The sequence below is a fragment of the Aspergillus stella-maris genome, assembly GCF_047715825.1.
Source record: "Aspergillus stella-maris strain CBS 113639 unplaced genomic scaffold BDV14scaffold_15, whole genome shotgun sequence".
Lineage (NCBI taxonomy): Eukaryota > Fungi > Ascomycota > Eurotiomycetes > Eurotiales > Aspergillaceae > Aspergillus > Aspergillus stella-maris.
In genome coordinates this window covers 1-21365 of record NW_027396809.1, presented here as the reverse complement: position 1 = coordinate 21365, position 21365 = coordinate 1, and the positions used below count along the sequence as shown (strand labels likewise).

At 51.4% G+C, this 21365-nt stretch overlaps 8 protein-coding genes across 8 annotated transcripts; 5 read left to right on the top strand and 3 right to left on the bottom strand.

Moving 5' to 3' along the window:
• The first annotated feature begins 499 nt into the window (after positions 1 to 499).
• BDV14DRAFT_207580 (Alpha/Beta hydrolase protein) lies at positions 500 to 2661 on the top strand. Its single transcript, XM_073775166.1, has 4 exons — positions 500 to 796; positions 855 to 1985; positions 2047 to 2128; positions 2217 to 2661. Exons 1-4 carry the CDS (start codon positions 520 to 522, stop codon positions 2428 to 2430), a joined length of 1704 nt encoding a protein of 567 aa, XP_073630032.1. The 5' UTR covers positions 500 to 519; the 3' UTR covers positions 2431 to 2661.
• A 17-nt stretch (positions 2662 to 2678) lies between these two features.
• On the top strand, positions 2679 to 5249 carry BDV14DRAFT_207576 (Zn(II)2Cys6 transcription factor; the record flags this gene model as incomplete). The annotated part of the gene is made up of 6 exons (XM_073775165.1): positions 2679 to 2725; positions 2784 to 3148; positions 3198 to 3739; positions 3799 to 4069; positions 4126 to 4301; positions 4352 to 5249. 6 exons carry the CDS (start codon positions 2679 to 2681, stop codon positions 5018 to 5020), a joined length of 2070 nt encoding a protein of 689 aa, XP_073630031.1. The 3' UTR covers positions 5021 to 5249.
• On the bottom strand, positions 4938 to 6960 carry BDV14DRAFT_207574 (flavin-containing monooxygenase; the record flags this gene model as incomplete). The annotated part of the gene is made up of 3 exons (XM_073775164.1): positions 4938 to 6181; positions 6234 to 6598; positions 6654 to 6960. 3 exons carry the CDS (start codon positions 6958 to 6960, stop codon positions 5039 to 5041), a joined length of 1815 nt encoding a protein of 604 aa, XP_073630030.1. The 3' UTR covers positions 4938 to 5038.
• A 384-nt stretch (positions 6961 to 7344) lies between these two features.
• Positions 7345 to 8061, top strand: BDV14DRAFT_198165 (cupin domain-containing protein; the record flags this gene model as incomplete). The annotated part of the gene is made up of 3 exons (XM_073772848.1): positions 7345 to 7686; positions 7749 to 7814; positions 7867 to 8061. 3 exons carry the CDS (start codon positions 7345 to 7347, stop codon positions 8059 to 8061), a joined length of 603 nt encoding a protein of 200 aa, XP_073630029.1.
• Positions 8062 to 8588: 527 nt separating this feature from the next.
• Positions 8589 to 10304, top strand: BDV14DRAFT_198164 (amino acid permease/ SLC12A domain-containing protein; the record flags this gene model as incomplete). The annotated part of the gene is made up of 2 exons (XM_073772847.1): positions 8589 to 9079; positions 9128 to 10304. 2 exons carry the CDS (start codon positions 8589 to 8591, stop codon positions 10302 to 10304), a joined length of 1668 nt encoding a protein of 555 aa, XP_073630028.1.
• Positions 10305 to 11600: 1296 nt separating this feature from the next.
• On the bottom strand, positions 11601 to 14425 carry BDV14DRAFT_188458 (Aldehyde/histidinol dehydrogenase; the record flags this gene model as incomplete). The annotated part of the gene is made up of 3 exons (XM_073771072.1): positions 11601 to 12391; positions 12732 to 14322; positions 14384 to 14425. The coding sequence occupies 3 exons, from the start codon at positions 14423 to 14425 to the stop codon at positions 11601 to 11603; spliced, it is 2424 nt and encodes an 807-aa protein (XP_073630027.1).
• Positions 14426 to 14654: 229 nt separating this feature from the next.
• BDV14DRAFT_188457 (FAD-linked oxidoreductase-like protein) lies at positions 14655 to 17493 on the bottom strand (the record flags this gene model as incomplete). Its single annotated transcript, XM_073771071.1, has 5 exons — positions 14655 to 14819; positions 14874 to 14947; positions 14999 to 16137; positions 16203 to 16329; positions 17358 to 17493. The coding sequence occupies 5 exons, from the start codon at positions 17491 to 17493 to the stop codon at positions 14655 to 14657; spliced, it is 1641 nt and encodes a 546-aa protein (XP_073630026.1).
• Positions 17494 to 19205: 1712 nt separating this feature from the next.
• On the top strand, positions 19206 to 20027 carry BDV14DRAFT_188456 (uncharacterized protein; the record flags this gene model as incomplete). Its single annotated transcript, XM_073771070.1, has 2 exons — positions 19206 to 19415; positions 19473 to 20027. 2 exons carry the CDS (start codon positions 19206 to 19208, stop codon positions 20025 to 20027), a joined length of 765 nt encoding a protein of 254 aa, XP_073630025.1.
• Between the last annotated feature and the right edge of the window lie 1338 nt (positions 20028 to 21365).

The following is a 21365-nucleotide window of genomic DNA, read 5'->3' as shown; positions in this document are numbered from 1 at the left end:
GATGGTAAATCTTCCGAGAGCCACTCCAAGTACAACATAGTGAGATTCATTCTGCTATTGTATATAATGATTTAAGTATGCAGCTCGCGTATGGCTTTGGAAAAGCTCACAGTGGCAGTGTGGAGAAGCAGGATACGGGTCCAGCAACATGTAAGCGGGGCCCAGGCCACTTGCTAAGCCACGAGTTATCCAGTATTCCAAACTTCATTAGCTAGAGTAGTCCATCCTGATGTGCCGTGCCATACTTGTCGAAAGAGCTGCCGCTGACTGGGCAGGTCACATAAAGGAGGTGGAGAATATATAGGCAGCTACATACCATCACTGCGCTAGTACAAGATACAATGCATCACAACTACAGTTTGACCGTCTCTCCGTGAATTATGATGCTCGCAGTTTTAGGCTTCCATATTTCTAGGACACACCCTGATCCATATAGGCCTACAAAAATCATACATAAGCCAACTGCATTGCACACCTAGATGGGCCATCCGATTTTATTCATCGCTTCAATATTCCACCATGGCAGTCTGGACCTTCGTCAAGGCCGTCTGCGCTGCAGCAATTATCATTTCTTCCGGCGCGAACGCCAGCGCCAATATTACAGTCACCGACTGGAGTGCTCTTCCTTCCTCTCCCATTCTCCGCTGGATCCCATGCTTCGAGAACTACTGGTGCGCTAGACTAGAAGTGCCCCTTGACCATGGAGACCCCGCCCGTGGAACAGTGGCCATTGCCTTTTTGAAACTATCTGCTACCAATGTAACATCAGAGACGCGCAGTCTTATCGTCAACCCAGGTGCGTACTCGGCCTGATTCATGTCCTCTACGCCGCCCCGCTAACTGAACACTAATAGGCGGACCCGGGGGCTCTGGAATCGACGTCGTTCTTGAACAGGGCCCAAACCTAGCAGACCTCGTTGCCGGCGGCCAGCACAATATTGTGGGATTTGACCCTCGTGGTGTTGGGCGTAGTGGCCCCGATGTAAACTGTTGGCCTGGAGACGCAGCGGGACGCGCCCAATTTGAAGCCCTTTACTATCCTGTGTCCTCCAACTCATCCTCCACCGCGCTGGGGCAGCAATTTGCAGCGGCAGGAATCTTTGGCGATTCCTGTACTCCAACAGTGGGCGGGGTTAATGGCTCCGCGGCGTTTGTGAGTACGCCTGCTGTTGCACGCGATATGCTCTCGTTCATCGAGGCAGAGCAGAAGACAAAGCCCCTGAATCAAACCGTGCATCATCTGGCTAAGCCGAAGCTATGGTACTACGGCCTAAGCTATGGGACGGTTTTGGGCGCCACATTTGCGCACCTCTTTCCCGAACGCGTTGGCCGAATGATACTGGACGGCGTTGTAGACGCTGAGGACTACTACAGCCTGGGATGGAAGTCAAACCTCTACGACGCTGATAGGGCCCTGGATGCCTTCTTCGAATCGTGCTTTGAAGCAGGTGACACCACGAACACATCGTCAGGATGCGCATTCTGGGCCCCCTCTATACAAAACATCCACTCGCGCCTCAATACCCTCCTCACCAACCTGAAATATAATCCCATACCTATACCACCTGGCCCAGACTCCACCTGCCCACTGCCCATGCTCGCCACATACTCCGACCTCAAACAGCTTGTGTTGCAAGTAATCTACACCCCGGTCACCGGATTTCCAGAGCTCGCAGAGGTACTGGCGGGCCTAGAGAAAGGGAATATTACTGCGTACACGGCGGCCGTCGTTGGTGGAATCCCAACGAGTCCGTGCAATTATGCACCAGAGTCAAGCACATTGAAAACGGATGTCAATACGGTCATCAGATGTGTAGATGGGCTAGCCCACGGCCCCAGATTACAGACTGTCAGCCAGTTCAAGGATTATGTGGATGTCCTTACACAGCAGAGCGAGTTCTTTGGCGAGGTTTGGCCTAATAATGCCAACGTCGCCACATGCAGGACTCTTCAGGTGACATTGCCGCCGACGGGCATGCTTCAAGGTAAGTCCTACAACTCATTACCATGTATAGACTGATATCCCGATGTTAAGAACACCATCAGAGTCCATCCTGTCGCATCGCCACACGGCCTCTCCCATACTATTCCTGACAAACACGATCGACCCCGTGTCTCCACAGCGAGGGTGTGTATTTTCTATTTCTTTCCTTTGCTCTCTAGTTACAGTCTCCTGCCATTTGGTCACAACCTTCTAACGCTGTTTATTTCTACAGCGCCCATAAAATGTCCGCTGTCTTTCGGGGCTCCGTTGTCCTGTCGCAGCACTCTGTCGGGCATACCGCAATCCTGAGTGCGTCGCGCTGCCTCTTCGCTTACATTCAGCAGTACCTGCTGGAGGGGCGGCTGCCACCGACAAATACTATATGCCAAACGGACATCAAGCCCTTTCAATCAGAGGCGGAATCTGGATTGATCACTTGGAATTAGAGTCAGGGCGGGCGATTTGCAGTTGGATCCGAAAGTCCGTGACGTAAGATTGGTAACAGGGAGTAGATGATACTATATCCATAGATGCGTAGGAGAACAGGAGATGTATTGCCAGGAGATATCAATCTCGGAAAGGGATCCGAACGAGATAAGACAATGACTAATACTGCTAATATGCGGGGTTTGGCTTATCAGTCTTTACTACTACTCCAACAAATTCACTGATCTTGCACTGTAACATCACCGTCATGGGAAGCTCGTCTAAGGCTGCAGAGAAGCGAAGAGTTGTTAGCGCGTCAGTCCACTCCTCTTAATACGTCCCAGATCACTGCAAGCTGACCCGAATCCAACAGGTGCACCCGATGCCGCCAGCACAAGATCAAGTGCTCTGGGGACTGCCCCTGTGGCAACTGCCTGCAACGGAGCGTGCAATGCAAATTCGAGGGGGAGGAGGCCAAAGTGCACATTACCAAGAAGCATTTTTCCGAGTTGAAACGACGAAACCTGGAACTCGAGGAGGAGAATCGTGTACTGCAGCAGCAACTGTCCAGCCAGAAGGAGACGAGCCTCAACTATCAAGGCTTCCCAAGCGGAATCATGACGCCCGTCACAAACCCCATTGCACCTGGAAATGTCGAGGATGAGGAGAGTCCTAGCATGACGAACCCCTTGTCCTGCGGGCCTCCGAAGTATATCACCGATGGTGCTGGACGCCCGCGTGAGTACCCAGGTGGTCACCATCCAAGCCAAGCTAATAACTCGTAAAGACTACCTGGGACACACCTCGAACTGGTCCTTGGCTGTTCGGCTCTTACACCTGACTCACCTGGCCCTATACAAGTGTCCGTTCCCGAGCGCCGCCCACCATATCGACACCATGACATACAACCTCGATTGGAACGGATTGCGCAGTCCTGTAATCCCAGATACTCGCCGTCTTCCTTCACTGGATCATGCCCTGTTCCTTCTCAATGCCACTAAATTCCATACGGGTCAAATATTTCATCTGCTTGAGGAGGAAATCTTCATGACCCATCTCCACCGTTTCTACGAGACTTCCGCCCAAGGGAAGATTCCAGAGGGTCTGTGGTTTATCCACTTCCTGGTCATTATGGCACTCGGGAAAGCTTTTGTGGGCGGAAAGACTAACGGAGCAAGCCCACCTGGCGCAGAGTACTTCACAACGGCATTTATGATGCTACCAGACTATAGTTTCTTCTGGAAAGACCCATGTGGCGCAGCCGAGTTACTATGCTCAATGGCACTGTATTTGCAGTCCATTGACTGGAGAACATCGGCGCATAATCTGGTAAGGGGCGCCTGTGTGACGCGATTGTGGCTCAGCAACTGATGCTCATCGGTCCTTAGATCGGCCAGGCTCTGCGGATGCTACAAGTGCACGGCTACCATACCAATATCTCTGGTGTGACAAACAGTAAGGAATTGTTACGATGTCAGAATGTCTGGTGGACAGTGTACGTCCTTGAGCGTCAAATGTCAGTGCTGATGGGAGCTCCACCTGGAATCAGCGACAGTGATGTCTCTGCCTCGCTTCCTCGATACCCCAATTCGATGACTAGGACAGTGACCCTAGCAATCCATGTCCAGCTCTCCCAGGCGTTTGGCCAGGTTGTTGATAGTATGTACCTCGACTCGGACAACCTCGAAGATGAATATGCTCATACAAGTCTGTAGCCCTCTATAGAGACCACGGCCACCTAAACTCGACGTTCGTCAAGGCGACCCAAGAGGTCCTTCAACGCGTTGCGAACGTGGCATCGGACCTTCGCCAGCATTTTCCTGTGCCGGAGCAGGAATCCCTGAGTGGGATATCGAGAGTGTCGGGATACCTCAACCTGCTCTATCACCAGGTTTGTTGGTCATGCTTTCCTCAGCGTGCGACACTAACAGACATGTTTAGTGTATAATGCTGGCTACTCGACCATTTATGTTTAGCCTTGTGGAAACAAGAGTCGCTTCAGAGAATGTGACTGTGACCGTGCCCACGCCAATTCAGCTCCTTCTTCAGATCTGCCTAGAATCGTCCAAGAAGACCGTGACCATATTGGCTGCGTTACAAGATCAGTCCTTGCTGGAATGGTTTCTCCCATTTGATCTTGAAAGTGTCATGTCTGCTGGCCTTGTCATTACCATGGCGTCGCTGGTGTGTCCTGACTTGATTGACGATCACACCCGCTTACTCCACACTCTGTCCGGTCTTCTGGATGAAATGATTATGAAAGGAAATTTGATTGCCGAGGACCAAAAGAGGGAGCTAAATGAGCTGGAAGGGCTCTGTTCCAGGCTCAATGTGTTTCCGGACAAGGGTAACATCCCGGACAAGACGGCAGTAGAGACATCAGGGTTGATCATGACTGGACAAAATGAGCATGTAGAGGAGTCGGAACTGGGGCCGCAAGAGGCCTGGTCTATCCAGCCCGAGGCGTCTGCCTGGGTGCGAGACATGACACCATCACAGCTACTGGAGGTGGTGGACATGCTGAATGAAGACAACTTGTTGGATTGGGTTGATTTCCCTGCAACTACCTTGGACTCAGAAGGAACGCTTGATAATGCTACTTCGCTATAGTCATTCTCAGAGGTACTATTACGGCGCTATATCGTCCACGAACTCGGTGTAATCCAGATAATCAGTCATGGCCACACCATCCACTTGTTCCTGCCTCTCAGCCATTGTCCAACCATTGCCTAACCAACCCATCTCATTGCCGTCGTAGGTGTGCAGGTTATAATCCTCCCATCTTACCCTTTCCAGTGCCTTCAGGCAATGCAAACTGCTTCCTGGCCACAACGTCGTCACTTGCCCCGTCTCTCTTTCCTCAAGCGAGGCTCCGGGCGGCGAGGTTTTATACCAGCTTGCACATTTCTCACTGTAAACCGTACGCTTGAAGTAGGCCTCGCAGAACCGAGTAAAGCCTTCGACCTGTGCGGGCTTGGGTTCCACCAGCCCAATGTTGTCGTACGCCATTCGGGAGAGGATCTGGGCCACGTATGAATGAATTTGTTCCATCGTGATCAGGAGATTTCCCGCGCCCTGAAATGAATTCGGACCTAGTGACTGAAAGAAGTTGGGGAATCCATCCGTAGCCAGGCCTAGGTAAGTTTGCGGTCGCTCATTGTATTTCTCCCGAAGGTTAACTCCTCGCCGGCCGAGTATAGGAAACCCTCCTCCTATCTGGAAGCCTGTAGCACAGACTATGGCATCAACAGGGCGATGTTTCCCACATGCTGTGACCACTCCAGTAGTGTCAATGGCGACGATGGGTGACGTGATGACCTCGATCTTGGGGGACGTCAGGGCCTCCAGATACCCAGGACCGGGGGTAAGGCGCTTGCAAAGAGGCGGAAAGTCGGGCAGCAGCTCCTTCAACAGATCCGGTCGTTCGTTCAAGCGCTGTTCCATGTCTGCTCTATACTGAGCTCGGGCAACCCGCTGGAGGTCACTGCCTCTCTGCGACTTCGCGTACAGAGTTTGCATCTCAATCTCGAGTTCCTTGCGGTATTGGATATAGGCAGCAGGGTCCGCGCGCCAGGTCTGCTTCTCGTCCTCCGTATAGGCAAAGTTTCCTCCTTCTCCGTTTGTGCGTCTTGCCAGGCGCTCGCCACCATGCTGGTTGGATATCCAAGTCTTCCCACGCACATAATGGTCCATTCTTTTGACCTTGTCGACAAGCGCCGGCACAATCTGGATTCCGCTGCTACCTGCACCGATGACTGCGATTTCCTTGCCCTTTTGACACATTCTCAGCAATGGAAATCGCCAACAGGGAGGGTCATCATACCTCTACATCATATTCCGAATCCCAGCTTGCGCTATGCAGCAATTTTCCCTTAAAGTCATGCAGCCCAGGAATTGATGGCCACTTCCACTCATTCAGCAGGCCAGTTCCGGTCATTAAAACATCCGCCGAGTCCTCAGAGACGCGTGGACTCGAGCCGGACTCGTCCAAGATCTGTACGAACCATTTCCCCGTAGTATCGTTCCAGCGAGCGCCCAGACATCGGCTCTGGAATCTGATATGCTTTCGAACATCGTACTTTTGTGCAATCCGCTTCCAGTACTCCAGAATCTCATCTGCTCCGGAAAAAAACTTACTCCAACCTGTCCATGATTCAAAACTCAACTGATAGCCGTGAGATGGAACATCTATGGAGGTCAATCCTTGCGACGGCACAGTTGCTTTGGATAACTCGCTGCTCACCACAGGCGCACCCAGGATACTTATTCTCGTACCAAGTGCCTCCCAACTCTGGGTTTTTCTCGTATATAGTGAGGTCAATGTTCGGCACAGCCTCGCGAAACTTGATCGCCGCCAGAATTCCGGAAATCCCGGCACCAATATAGATGACCTTGAGCGGGCGAGGTTGCTTGACGGCTCGCTCGGAGATGATTGGTGAGAAATACTTGTATTGCTCTTCCATCTTGCTGGGCTCGGAGATTGTTGCCGGCGGCGGAACATCTATACTCTCGTCCTCGGAGGCAGTAATATCGCAAACGCTGACATTCATAGTGACTTTTGACGGGTCACTTGCGGGTAGCGGCATCGAAGGGGATCCAGTGAGGGTAGCCATGTCGGTTAGAGACATTTGATGAAGATCTCTGTAAGCTCGAGGAAGCACAATTATACGTGGCATTTTCATATCTCATCGCCATCATTTGGTAGTGTCCTTGTTTTCGGACTGGTATCCAGCGCGGGCCCTGCGTGGCCGGCCCGGATCTATGCCATGGGACTCAATCCGATAATCAGACGTCTGTAATTCGGAAGCAGTGGAAGGTCGGACGCCTTTCCGATATCTCCATCTCGGATCTCAATATCTCCGATTGCATTATATTTAGCGTCCACGTGTTTGGAGGCTAGGTCCATGATCTAAGCGGCGGACTCGTCTTTCATAATGGCAGTCAACATGGTTGAACCAGAGCAATACGTCCTTTCCCCTACCCCTCACGTCCCGAATAGCAGACTCCCAGTGCTAGTATACCGCAACGCGTTGACGGACACAACTACACGAAACATCCTGAATACAATCGAACCCAATGGATGGATCAAAGGGGGGCAGTGGAAGGCCTACACTGTCCCCCACTTCCATACACAGTGCCACGAGTGCTACGGAATCATAAAGGGAGGGTCGACCTACGTCCTGGGTGTGAGTCCCAGCGATCCAGAAGTTGACGACCAGGGGCGTCCTTATGGGATGAAATTAAAGGTGGAGCAAGGCGACGTTTTCGTCCTGCCGGTGCGTAGCCCCCACCTCAATCGCGAGACAACAGTACTTATTGACTATCAATTGAATCTTAGGCTGGCGTATGTCATTTCTCCGTTGATTCCTGGGGTGACTACGAGTTTATTGGCTTATATCCCAACGTAAATCCCCAACGTGGCACCCTTCACTCTACATGATGTTGACACTGGTCAGGGAATCTTGAACTCAACCAGCCATCGCTTTGACATGAACTATGGGTTCAAACCCACGGGGGAAACCGCTGCACTCATTACTCAGAGTGAGGCTGTCGGTGTTCCTCCCTTGGATCCCTTGTATGGCTTGAATGGCCCTTTGCCACGGCTGTGGATAGAAGCGGCTCGAGGGTCCTCCATCCGTGCTCGCATCTAGGCAGGCGCAGAGACAATGTTTTTACATACAGATTGGAATAGACAGAAATTATTATCACTTTATTTTTTTGACCCAGTAGAGAATACAGTAGGCCAAATCTAATGCGTCACGCTCCAACGTGGACAACCCGTTAGTGCTCGAGAGCTACCAAGTCATGGTCAGAGCAATCGCCCAGTCATCGATCTCTCTGAATCATTATTGCTCGTGGTAGCTACTTCGGGTATAAAGTAGGTACATCGTTCCCTCCCTAGCTATGTCGGAGGTGCCGCGCATGGTATGGCATCTCGGACCCCTACCCGTGGCCAGTTCCCGGGGACAATGTCCGAGATAAGGCGCTGCAAGGACCCCTTGACATCCATGTTGCCTTTCCCCGCATTTGAGATAACCTGGTACTGGTGGAGAACGGGCAGCTGCTCGTGAACTAGCCAGTTATTAGCCAGCTGGCCGGTCCCCGGCATGTCTACAATGTATATCCAATAACACAACTCATACACATGCTTGTCTTTGACGACCATTCATTGCCCGGTATGGAGGCTCATAAGGAAACCGAGAAAGTCCATCACGACACAGCAACAACAATGGGCGGCGATATCGGTGATGTTTACGAGACTTCTGGCAATGCAGACCACCTTCAACGGCGCTTGGGTAACCGGCATATTCAGCTTATCGCAATTGGAGGCTCTATCGGAACAGGATTGTTTATCAACATTGGCACTGGTCTGGCAAAAGGCGGGCCAGCTAGTCTTCTCATCGGGCTGGTCATTCACTGCTGCTTTATGGCGTTGGTCAACAGTTGTATCGCTGAAATGGCCGTCCTGCTTCCAATCAGTGGAGGCTTTATTCGCCTGGCAGATAAATGGGTCGACTCTGCTCTGGGATGCATGGCCGGATGGAATTTCTTCCTCTATGAGGCTATCTTGATTCCATTCGAGATCACGGCTCTGAGCATCGTTCTGTCGTACTGGCGAGACGATATCCCCTCCGCAGCTGTGACAGGAATAACCATTGTTCTATATGCGTAAGTCTGTCGATGCTTTGGTGTTTCACGGTCTAACGAGGTAGCAAGATTGTTCAATATGCTCCCTGTCCGAATCTATGGAGAGACCGAGTTTTGGCTTTCTTCCGGAAAAGTGCTTTTAGTCTTCATCCTCTTCGGCTTCACCTTCTTCACCATGGTCGGGGCCAACCCTGCCGGAGACGCCTATGGGTTTCGGTATTGGTCGACACCAGGGGCTATGGCGGAGTGGCATACAACTGGCAGTCTGGGTAGGTTTGAAGGCTTGGTCAACGTCATCTGGGTAGCAACCTTTATTGTTGTTGGCCCCGAATATTTGTCAATGGCTGCTGCTGAAACCCGACTCCCCCGGACCTATGTGAAGTCTGCGTACAAGACCGTCTATTTCCGGTTCGGGCTTTTCTTTATAGGTAGCGCCCTTGCTGCCGGGATTGTGCTTCCCTATGACGATCCGACCCTTCAAGCCCTTGTCTCTGGTGAGCAGGAGGGTGGATCAGCTGCCGCGTCTCCCTATGTGATTGCTATGAAGCATCTGGGCATCACTATTCTCCCTGATGTCGTCAACGCTCTTATCTTTACCAGCATATTCTCGGCTGGTAACACTTACACCTTTTGCGCTATGCGAAGTCTGTACAGCATGGCGCTCGAGGGTAGAGCGCCAAAGTTCCTGACCAAGTGCACCAAGACGGGGATACCGTTATACTGTCTAGCAGTTACCACGGCCTTCTCCTGTCTTGCTTTCCTGCAGGAATCGAGCAGTAGTCTGGTCGTGTTGCAGTGGTTCGTTAACCTGGTCACGGCAGGGTGCATCATCAGCTTCATTGTTATCTGTATTACCTACGTGCATTTCTTCCGCGCCTGCAAAGCTCAAGGTATTGACAGAAAGTCCTTCCCATACTACGGGTACTTTCAGCCTTATGCTGCCTGGGTCGCGCTCGTCTATGTTGTCCTGGTCGTTCTAGGGTACGGGTACTCCAGCTTCACTCCCTGGAATGTTGGCACATTTTTCTCCTATTATGGCATGGCAATCTTTGCCGTTGCTGTCTACGCTGCTGCAAAGCTTATCATGCGCTCGTCGATCGTACCCCCTGGAAAGGTTGATCTCGTGTGGGAAAGACCTACCATTGACGCTTACGAGGCAGTGAGTGAGGAGACGGCCGTCGGCTTCTGGCGAGAGATTTGGATGATGATGCGGATGCACAAAGAAGTTAAAACCACGGGAGCATAGGAGACGCCTTGATGGAATGCCTGCATTCTTCATCTGTATGGACAACTTGTCGGCTGTCTGTAGCTAGCACAGCAGACTACCTACCGTCTATATACACTCAACGCAAACCATTAGTTTTTAGTTCAACCTTTGTGAAACAGAACGACAACATAAGTTCATGATAGATTATTGCATTGCTTTATTTCCTTATCTGGCCTTTTCATAATCTGTCGCCCTCGCTATGGCCACCGACGCCGCCGACTGAAGCACCTCGGGCAAGCCCCTTTCGAGCCGGGAGATTGCTTGCTCCGTTATACTCCCTGGGCTAGACAATTGATCCTGCAGTTGCTCCACCTCTGTATTAGACAGAAGCATGCTGGCTGTACCTCGTACGCACTGAGCCACTATACCAAGAACGTCCTCCCTCGCCGCGCCGTTTGCTACGGCCATCTGCACAATGTGCTTGATAGCTACAGTAGTGAGGGCGTTTGCGAGAGCACTCACGCCAGTAGCTGCGTCCATGTACTCCTCTCTTACCCAGAATACACGACCTAGAGAGCCAAACATCCACGAAGCCAGCTCTACGGTCTCCTTTGCTGCGGGTGTTTGGGCATCGGTCAATAGAGTTGCAGACTCATGAATAGCTGCCCCAATCGTCGGCATCGCGCGGACAAGCTTCAGCTCCATTGTACCCGGGGGCCCAGTTTTATCAATCCTCAGTACATCCTCAATTTCGCGGCGCGGGGTTCGAGCGAGGAGGCTAATGACATGTTTTTGCTGTAAAGCCTGCTTCACCCCAGTTGCATCCAGTACGTCGTGGAATTTAGTAGGTGGAAAGGCGAGCACAACGGCGTCAGCAGCTTGCACGGCTTCGAGGTTCTGGCGCAGCAAAAAGGTTACTGGAGATATAGGGTCGCGGAACTCGGACTGTAGCCGGGCGTGCGAGTCCGTGTTGTTGACTGCGACGGTAATCTTCGAGATTAAACTACCAGATTAGGTGATTGCAGGGAGCATCGCTCCCAGCAATGCTCTTCCTATATGGCCTTGGGAATACTCAGTGGAAGTGCATTGCAAAGTGTTGGGATGGGGACCTACCGCAGCCTAGGAAAGCGAGATGGACAGGCCTCTGAGCAATCGCCATATTACGAGGGGGGAATTCGGGTCCTCTACATGCAAAGGGAAGATCTATGGCCGACTACACTTCTTATTCACCGGAAACTGGAGGAAAAGGGCATGTCGATTCAATGGCGAACAATCAAGACTCGGAGGGCTATCCAACACACTCGGAGGGCTATCCGAACACACTCGGATGCGATTCTAAGAAGACGACATACTCTTGGACTTCTCCGCAGCAGCCAAGATAGCACTAGTGAATGCTGCACGAGCACCCAGCTTTTCCAGCTCCAGAAGAGCCCGGATCGAGCATCCGCCGGGGGATGCAATCTTCTCGCGCAGAACGCCTGGGTGGTCTCCGGCGGGCACAAGCTTCATCATCCCAATTGCGCTGTTGACCACCAAATTCTGGACCTCTGGTCTTCTTACTCCCTCTGCCACTGCCGCATCCAAGAGTCCGTCGATGGCCACAAGCAAAAGAGAACCGGCGCAACCGACCAAAACAGCGCAGATATCGAAAGATGCTTCGGGAATGCGATGGGCCTCACCCACTTGACTGAATACCCATGACGCAATTTGCAGGTTCGCCTCTGTTGTCTCGGCACTTCCAGTGTACAGCGTCACGGCTTCTCGAATTCTTGCGGCCATGTTGGGCATTGATCGCACAGCCTGGAACGTTGGGGGTTTTTCCGACGGGCCATGGTCGCCGAATGTGAGGCGCTTCAGTTCGTTTGTTGTAATGCCGGCCATTATACTCAGAACCAGCTTGCCACTGATAGCCTCTCTGAATCCAGGTGCTGAGAACACGCTGGCTCGCTTGAAGGGCTTCACGGCGAGAATGACCACGTCAGCTTCTTCCACAGCACGGGTGTTGTTGTCTTGTGTGTACACGGTGAGTTGAGAACCATGTGCTAAAAGAGCATCCTGTATGCGAGACTTGGAAGACTCAGTGCCGACGGTGGCAATCAGATGCTTGACCCTGGTCGTGGTCTGGTCTCTGGGGTTGAGGATGCCGGCTGCAATGGCGGTGCCCAGGGTACCTACGCAATCAGCACGACTTCGTTTTTTGTACATTTATCTACTTACCACAGCCGATCACGGCAAATGTGAGCTGTTTGGGGGCTTCCATGTGGGATCTTCTTTGGAGTGTTGATGACAAGAGCATGAAGATTTATCTGCCGTATTCATGGATGTACGAAGATATATATACTACAGCAACTTGATTGTGACCGGACCGAGATCGAGGCCACACCTCATTTCTCGGCCCGATAAACATAAGTCCATAGATAATAAACTATTCCGGAGCATTACAGGGCCCAAGGGTTGTGCTCGCACTGAGATAGGAATCCTTGACGCAGCGAAGGCTCGAAAACCGCAGCAGCACATTGACCGAGTTTGCCTTATCATTCGTCCCACTAGACCGACTCCCCCCGAACGGATGAGCACCGATAATCGCCCCAGTACTCTTATCATTAATGCAGAACATGCCCACCGAGTCCCGCAGGATCCTGTCTGCAACTCGGATGGCCCCCCGATCGCGCGCAAAGACAGACCCCGCCAGCGCATACTCGGAGGTACGGTCGATCAGGGTGCATACATCTTCAAAGCTAGTAGCGTCTGTATCATCATATGTTTGCACTGCGAGGAGTGGGCCAAACAGCTCCTGCGTCAGCAGAGCAGACTCGGCTTCACTGCCACTGTTGTTCACCTCGAAGATTGTAGGCTGCACAAGGTATCCACCAGACTCGGACACGTCGCCGCCATAGATGAGCTTATGGTTGTCTTCTTTGGCTCGCTGCACGAATCGCTGAAACCGAGTAAAGGAGGTCTCTGATATAAGGGGCCCCAGTGGGTGATGCAGCTGCTTGACATCGTCCCCGTGGATCATCTTGGCTGCTTCGCGCAAGAGTGCGTTTCGCAAGTTGGTCTGCTCCCACATGGACTTTGGGACGTATAGACGCGACAAAGCGCTGCATTTCTGTCCCTGGAACTCGAATGCCGAGCGGACTGCTGCAGAGGCGATCCAGTCACAGTCATGTTTGCACGAGTTGTGAACGAGATGGAAGTTCTTGCCTCCACTCTCGCCCACGATGCGGGGGAAGTTTTTGTAGATGGCTGTATTGATGCCTATTTTGGTCGAGAGGGATCGTAGGACGCTGGAAGAACCGGTATAATGCAGGCCAGCGAAAGAGGAGTTGGCGAGGGCGGGCTCAACGACGATCGCTGGATCTGCCACAGGCGCGAACTGAATAACGCCCTTGGGCATCCCAGCTTCTTCCATGATTTCGTACAGGATGTAGTTCGACAGAACGGCCATGGGTGACGGTTTCCAAATCACAACGTTTCCCAGAAGCGCCGGGGTAAATGCAATATGTGCTCCGAGTGCTGTAAAATTGAAGGGCGAAATGGCAAGCACAAACCCCTCCAGAGGCCGATAGTCGAGCCTGCTGGTGGAGGAGTCAAACTGCTTCACCGGCTGCTGCTGATAGAGCTGGGCACAAAAGTAGACATGAAAATTCAGGGTGTCGATGACTTCTGTGATGCAGTCGCCCTCTGCCTGGCCGCAGGTTTTGCCCTGACCGATCATTGTGGCGGCCATGAGTCTCCAGCGGTACTTGGGGGACTCGACCAGCTTTGCTGCACGTTTATAGATCGCGGCACGGTCTTTGAATGCCATTGTTGCCCAGCGCTTTCGAGCCTCCAAGGCACCAGGGATTGCTGCCGTCCTGATAGTTTCGGCGTCCAGCTCGTGGTACTCAGCCAGTGGACTTCCCTCGCCCTTCCAGGGGTTCACCTGCTGGCTTTTACGGCCAGTGTACATGCGCTCGCCATTGATCACGCTTGGAACCTCCGAAACAGTGGCCTCCATTTCCTCCAGCGCGGTTCTGAGCAGTCGTCGCTCATCCGAGTCGGGCTCATACGATACCTGAAGAAGGAAGGGGGTTAGAACTGTGTTTACACGTGTGTATGTATAGCTTGATACGTACCCCGTCGGCATTGACTGGTTCTGGATAGTGGGCGAGAGACATGATGAGTATACGACTTGATTAGGCTCTGCAATATGGTCAAGACTATAGAAAGAGAACAAGTTGTTGTGTATAGCATAAACATCCTCATATAAATATTTCTGTGTATGAACTCAGTCTCGGCCCGGTCTCCTATCACTCGTCGGCCTCCAGTCCCGAGGGCCTCTGTATCCACATCACTCGGACCGATACTTCCAACATCCAACGCCACGGTTAACTTCAAGCAAGCTAATCAAGCCGACCTTGGTCCAAAAGGCAGAAGCCGTCTCCGGATCTCCCGGCCCAGACGCACCCTTTCGGCCAGCGCGCCACCACGCCCCTCCAGCACGGCCTTGTTCTCTGTTGCCCGTCGCGCGAGAAAGGGAAGACACTCTTTCAACTCGCCATAGCTCATGGACTGGCACAGAGCGTTAGTGTGGTCTCGATCTCAGATAGCCTACGTCCTTCGTACCTTGACTACAAGGGGAAACCCCCCCGGTGCGGCAACTGAGCTAGTGATTGCGTTTGTCAAATCGTCCTTCATACCTGTAAATGCATGGGTAAGCAGAGTTCAAAAGGTGAGCAGGTTGACTGTACCGTATAACTGTGCAAATGCAATGCTACCTGCTGCCTGTCCACATAGAACTAGCCTGTCATCGCTATCACGTTTGGCCAACCCGTGCTTCTCTAACAACTCAATGGCCAGGTCAACACTGCGCGAATTGTGGGTCGCAAATACAGCACTGATCCGCGACTGTCCGTCAATTTGAATTTGCTTCGCGACGACGTCCAGAGTCCTGTTGATGCCGTAGTTGTAGCTCTTGTCCGTCTCCTCCTTGGTGGCCCACACGGGCCCCGGTCCCTCCAACCCTTCCTTCTCCCACCTTGCCGCTTCAGTAACCATATATGCCCCTCTAACCTGCTTGAAGAGCAGTGTATACCCTTTCTCCTCGGCACGCTTGAGCTGCTGCTCCAGCAATTGCGGATATCGGCGCAAATATGCCTGGAACGAGGCAATGCAGGTTGCAGGCCCCCCGTCAAGGGTGTTGAATTTTTGCATCAGCTCATCGGTCAAACTATCAATCACGGGCTGGTACCACGATTGCTCCGCATCGATCACAATGCGCACGTTGTACTGCCGTGCCTTTTCTGCGATCTTCTCCAGTGTCAAGCGAAGCGTTATCAGCTCGCGACGGTCAGCATCTGTTACGCCCTTTCCGTGCAATGCCGCCTCCCAGTCACCGTCGTGGGGTAGTCCAGGGTAAGGGACGTCGAGGTCGAAGCCTTTTGTCTTTCGCGCATCGAGTATAGCGTTGGAGCCGTGGTAAAGAGCACTCGGATTCGGTAGCAGGCCGGTCACTTTAATGCGCACCCAACATCGGTTATCGCCGCCTGTTGCAGACACATCTGGACAGAACTTGCGAGCTAGCTCGCCTTGTGTCTCAATGGAGGTCATGACGTGTTCTGTTTGAGTTTGGATGAGGCTTATGTCCTTGCTCGAGCCATCCAGCTCAGCCTCAATATTGTAACCGAGTAACGTGCCAACCTGCTCTCTGCGTAGAGCCTTTATCTTGGGGATGCACTCCTGGGTGGATTCGCCGCCGAGGAACTGCTTGAAAAAGGTGCGCATGACGATGGTATTGGTGACGGAAGATAGGATGGGGATCTTCGAGAGGACATTGTAAAGGGATTCGCTTATTCCGACCCACGTTGGGGAGGAGCAAAAGGCAAAGGCGCTGTGAGGACAGGCGGATGTGTCAGAGACCAAGAGAAGACCGTAAAGCAAGATCAGGGGACTCACATCCAGCCAGACACCAGCTTACTGAATGGCACTTTTGATAGAGACTTGAGGTCGCGCGGGTCGTCTGAAACCTCGTAGCTGCTCGGTCTACCCCAGAGGAAACCGGTGAGCACTGCTCCAGTGGTACCTGCCGCGATGAGGACCTTGCCTCTGTTCCCCTGGTAATGGAATTTTGGTGGAGGTCGTATGTTCTGTATCGCCGTTGAGACCCGGAACATGCGAGCACTGCTACGCAGAGTTGCAAGGTGCGGCGTTGGCCGAGCTGTAAGAAGTGAACGTGTTAGAGCTGACAATAAGGGCGCCATTTTGGAGGCCTTTTCGAACAGTGTAAACGGAAAACCAAGTACCAAATGTGCGGTGAGCTTGCAAATATTATTTTTGTCTCCTCGGGCCGAAAACTGGCAGCTGTTCGCCAGGGGCAGAAACCGGGCCGAGATGCAGCTCTCAACGCTCGATGCCATTAAATCTGGCCAATCTACTGGCTCTTTTGTTGCTGCTTTGTGAACAAAACCATTACACAAAATCTGGAATGACCGGAACCGGTTTTCTATTGCTGGCGCGACATATAAAAGCTTAGCAGTGTATGCTCAATTTATGGAGCAAGCAAACAAGTGCAGGTTCAACGTTAATCATTAGCTACACGATCACCTGCAACTGGAAGATCCCATAAGAGATCACCATCGAGAAGCTGCTCATGCAGATGATGCCCTGAGTCCACCTCATGCACAGGCACCCCATTAGCCATTACGCCGGCGGCTTGAACTGTAAGACCGTCGGTATCCACGGCCCCAACCCTTGGTTGCCCCGATAGAGCGTTGAGACATTGCCGGGCCCAATAAGGCTCACGCTGACTGCAATTGGCCACTCCAGAACGGCCAAGCAACTGCATCAGGGAGTCAAGGTATATAGAGTGGAGAGCGACGGTATCCTGTGGTGACTGGACGCAACTTGCTACGTGCTGGGCTATGTCATGGATAAGCGCCACCGCTCTTCTCTGAAATGCTGGTCCAAGCAAATGACTTTCACCTCCCGGTAGGCAGAGAAGCAAACACAGGACGAGTGCGGCGGTGGGAACCACCAGGAGAACGGCATCGGGAGCTCGTCTTAGATCATGGGAATGCAAGCGTAGTATCTCGCTCAGTGTACCAAACGCACCTTCAATACTACTTCTGATGCCCACGAGCTGCCGGGGAGATATATGCTGGAGACCTGCGACATCGAACATCAGATAGGGATCTGCCTGAGTGTGACGGCTGTTGCCATCGGATGTTGCGTGGCCGAGAGCCGCCATGATAGATTGGCGAAGTATGGCGAATGCGACTCTTAGTCTTGTGCTATGCTCCCAGAGTGCCAGAGAGACTCCGAGGTGCTGCCGACTAGGATCCAAGCTCGGAGAACTGATAGTCCCTTGCTCGTCGAGTTCACTCGAGATGTATCGGGCCCATTTCGACTTCCATACTCGGAGCTCGCCGTCTAGCATATCCTCGACACATCGTATGAGGATATCTGAGCTTCCATCAACCAATTTGAACAATCTTTGCTCAATCCGCCGCAAGTCAGTACTACAACACACCACGAGATCTAGTGGCGTTGACCCCGGCATCTTAGAACAGACCTCCGGGTCACTAAGCGAAGGATCTTCCATCATTTCCAGTGAATTGTTTGGTCCGAAAAGCGCCGACCAAATCCTTCTTTTCCTCGTCATATCACGGAGACCAACGTCGTCGCAGGGAACATCCATGTTTCGAAGGATATGGTAGGCATAACCAGTGTGTAGAAATGAAGTTTCATCGTCTGCATCTTTCCAACAGACCAGTAGGTATAGGGCTTGGATTGTCTCAACAGACCTATCACCGACGGCCAGAGCTTTGATGACAAGATTTCGGGCCAGACTGCAGAGTCGTCCTTGGAGGAAAGGATCGGATCCAGGGTCAAGGCTGTTCCCCCTGACATTCAGAAACTTGGAGGAGCACAAGAGGACTGTGACGAACAAAAGCGGGCTTCGGGTCCGCACACTATCGTGTGTATCTTCTGTAGGATGCAGTATAAACACCCACTTCGCATTCATATTGAGCATGAAAAAGCGATAGAATGTTTTTGAGACCTCCGAGTTAAGTATTCCGCCCTCTATCGGGTCCGTTATAGTATGGCCCAGTGTCATGGATAAAGAATAACTGGGCATCTTTATGCGGCCAGCAACAGGTGAGACACTAGATGGCTGCCCAAGAGGATGTAGAAGAGACGAAAGTCTCAAGGACTCTGGCGCCTGAGCCACTCCTGACTCGATACTACCTGGGGTGGCGAACATAAACGCGGCCCCTCTTCTTGCTCGGAGCGATGCCAGGGCATCGATAATATCAGCACGAACGGCAGCGGTGATGACAGGGGCTTGCGGCGTGCTGGCAGCACCGGATGGCATAGAGTGTACAGGGTCTTCAGTGACTGGGGCGGGAGTGGGAATACAATTGCCTTCGCTGGACATGTACTGTTTGTTGGCCTGACTGTGCGAGGCTGTGCCATGAGTGGGATGAGCATACGGCTGGCCTCTGTCGCGCGCGCGCTTCGGTTGAGCAAAGACACATCGATTATCATTGGCAAGACAACGATTGCATCGATCAAGTCGCTGAGATACCAGACATCGAACCTTGGCCTTTCGGCATTGTAGGCAGGCACTGAGAGTGTTAGTCCGCCAGTGGTGGTAACTGCTGGGTCCACGTACACTGATGCCCGATGCAAGTCGGTCGGCGTAGCAGTTGACGGCGCCATTCACACAGAGATACAGATCCACGGTCCGAGAGGTAGAAGAGTTTGAAAGTGGGCGATTGACGGCGGGGCGTGTGTGAAGGATGGCATTCCTCGGATAGCCATCCGACCTTGCAGCTCGGGCCGATACCACGACATGATAATATAACTACATTGTTTTGATCAGCAGTGTCTCTAGCTACAGCTCATTCTCTGTTTGTCTCATCTGCCTCTTGACTAAAACCAACTATCTATTACACAATGCCGGGCCGCCTTGAAGGAAAAGTTGCCCTAATTTCCGGATCCAGCCAAGGGTTCGGCCGTGGGATTCTCGATACCTTCCTTCGCGAAGGTGCTTTTGTCCTGGGAATTGATCTACAGGCTACTGATGGTCCTGTCGATGGCTATCCTGAGGATAGAGCGTTCCAAATTACCGGAAACGTTGCCGAAGAAGAGAGCTGGCAGAGAGCCGTGAGTCAAGATCCCAACAGCCCCATGCAATTGCACTTACTCACAGCTTCTTGACAGCTCGAGACCTGTGTTGCCAAGTTTGGGAAACCGCCATCGATCGTTGTCCACAACGCCGGATGGTCCTATCCAAACAAGTCTGGCCTTGATGTCACCGTCGACGAGTTTGACCGACTCTTCAACGTCAATGTGAGAAGCGTTTATCTGGCCTCCAAAGTCCTCATTCCCGAGATGAAGAAAAACGGCCCCGGCTCTACGGTCGTCATCTCCAGCGAAAACGCCATTCGACCGGGCCCAACCCAGACCTGGTACAACGCTACCAAGGCCGGAGTCTCCTCTGCCACCAAGTCGATGGCTCTAGAGTTTGCTCGAGATCAGCTTCGCTTTAACACAATCTGTCCTACATCGGGAAACACTCCATTGCTCAACAAGTTTGCTGGAATTTCTGACGGCCCTGTGCCTGCCGAAATCCTCAAAGCCAAGTGTGAAGCCATTCCAATCGGCCGTCTTGTCGAGCCTTCTGATGTGGCCAATGTGGCCCTTTTCCTGGCGGAGCCCGCGAGTTCTATCATCAGGGGTGTTGAGATTTTAGTCGATGGTGCGCGTTGTGTCTAGGCTGCATATGAAATGTTATTCTCTTCCTGTTTTGGACAAAGTACATATTTGGTAGGCTACATTGGTAACGCCTAGACTGCGGCATATCCGCGGATATCAGATAGCAAATGCTATCCATATCGTATCCATGCGGATACCAGATACCTGAGTTCCTATCTTTATCCACATCCAAATCCATGCGGATACGATATGGATATCTTATTACTATCCACACTAGCATAATTCCTGCTAGATTAACCTAATCTAGCCTGACACATGATGCATAATTTGCTAATTAAGATTAGTAACATATACCTGTTCTGGCTGTGACAAGCTTGTTAGTACCACATAGTGTTCCTGCATGATACTATCCTTGAACAGAGATAAAATATATATTTGTACCAGACCTTGTTATATAAGCATACTACAGTTACTATATCTTACTAGTTATACTAGCTTTATTAGTGCTAAACTTGGAACCCTCTATAGATTAGTTAGTTTTGCCTTCTTAATCTATATTGCCTTATCTATACTTTAAATCCTGCTTGTATATCTAGACTTAGGCTGCGGCATAACCGCAACCGCGGCTATAGGATTGATAACCATCACCGCAGATGTGGTCATGGTCATGAGATTTAATAACCATGACCATCACCGCAAATTTAAGGTTAACCGTGGTTAAACTGTGGTTAACCTCGCTATGGCCGCACTAGCATAACTCTCGCTTAATTATTAGTTTTAAGCCTCCTGCATAATATTTATGAACCTTACATAAGCTAATTACTCTCTATTTTAAACACGTGTTTAGGTTTTTCTAATATAGACCTCTTATTTTATAATAACTATAGTATAAATTAGGGAAATTAGATTATAAATGCTAAATAGACTCTTTATTTAGCTAGGTTAACCTCTTTTTTATATTATATTGTGTTGTTTATAATTATATTTTTAAAATTCTAGATAATTTACAAGTTAAATTATAAAGATATATATTTTACCAAGGTGTTAGGCCTTGTAGTGCCCTTATTATTCCTACATAGTTATAGTACTACTATGTTATTAAACCCCCATGGTTCCCCGCGAGTCCTCTTGATCGCCCGCGGTCCCCTGTGGTCCCCTGTGTTGGCTTTTCAAGGTCCGCGATTTCCTATATTATAAGAATGTTAGTATTAACCAGTAGAGAAAATCTGTTATGGGCCCCTCGTACGAGGTGCCCTAAGAGACAGAACTCGGTCGCTACGCGACCTCGTACGATGACCCACCCTCGCTTACTGCCCTCCATTTCTTATTCCGCACACAGCGCCTGTACCTCTTCTTCTTCAACAGACCCTTCGTGTATATAGGCATGGTATAGTTTAG

Bases quoted from the DNA above. Each gene is read 5' to 3' on its own strand.
- BDV14DRAFT_207580 (XM_073775166.1), top strand. From the start codon at position 520: ATGGCAGTCTGGACCTTCGTCAAGGCCGTCTGCGCTGCAGCAATTATC. The intron at 797-854 runs GTGCGTACTCGG...GAACACTAATAG, and splicing joins CAGTCTTATCGTCAACCCAG to GCGGACCCGGGGGCTCTGGA. The intron at 2,129-2,216 runs GTGTGTATTTTC...TTATTTCTACAG, and splicing joins CCCGTGTCTCCACAGCGAGG to CGCCCATAAAATGTCCGCTG.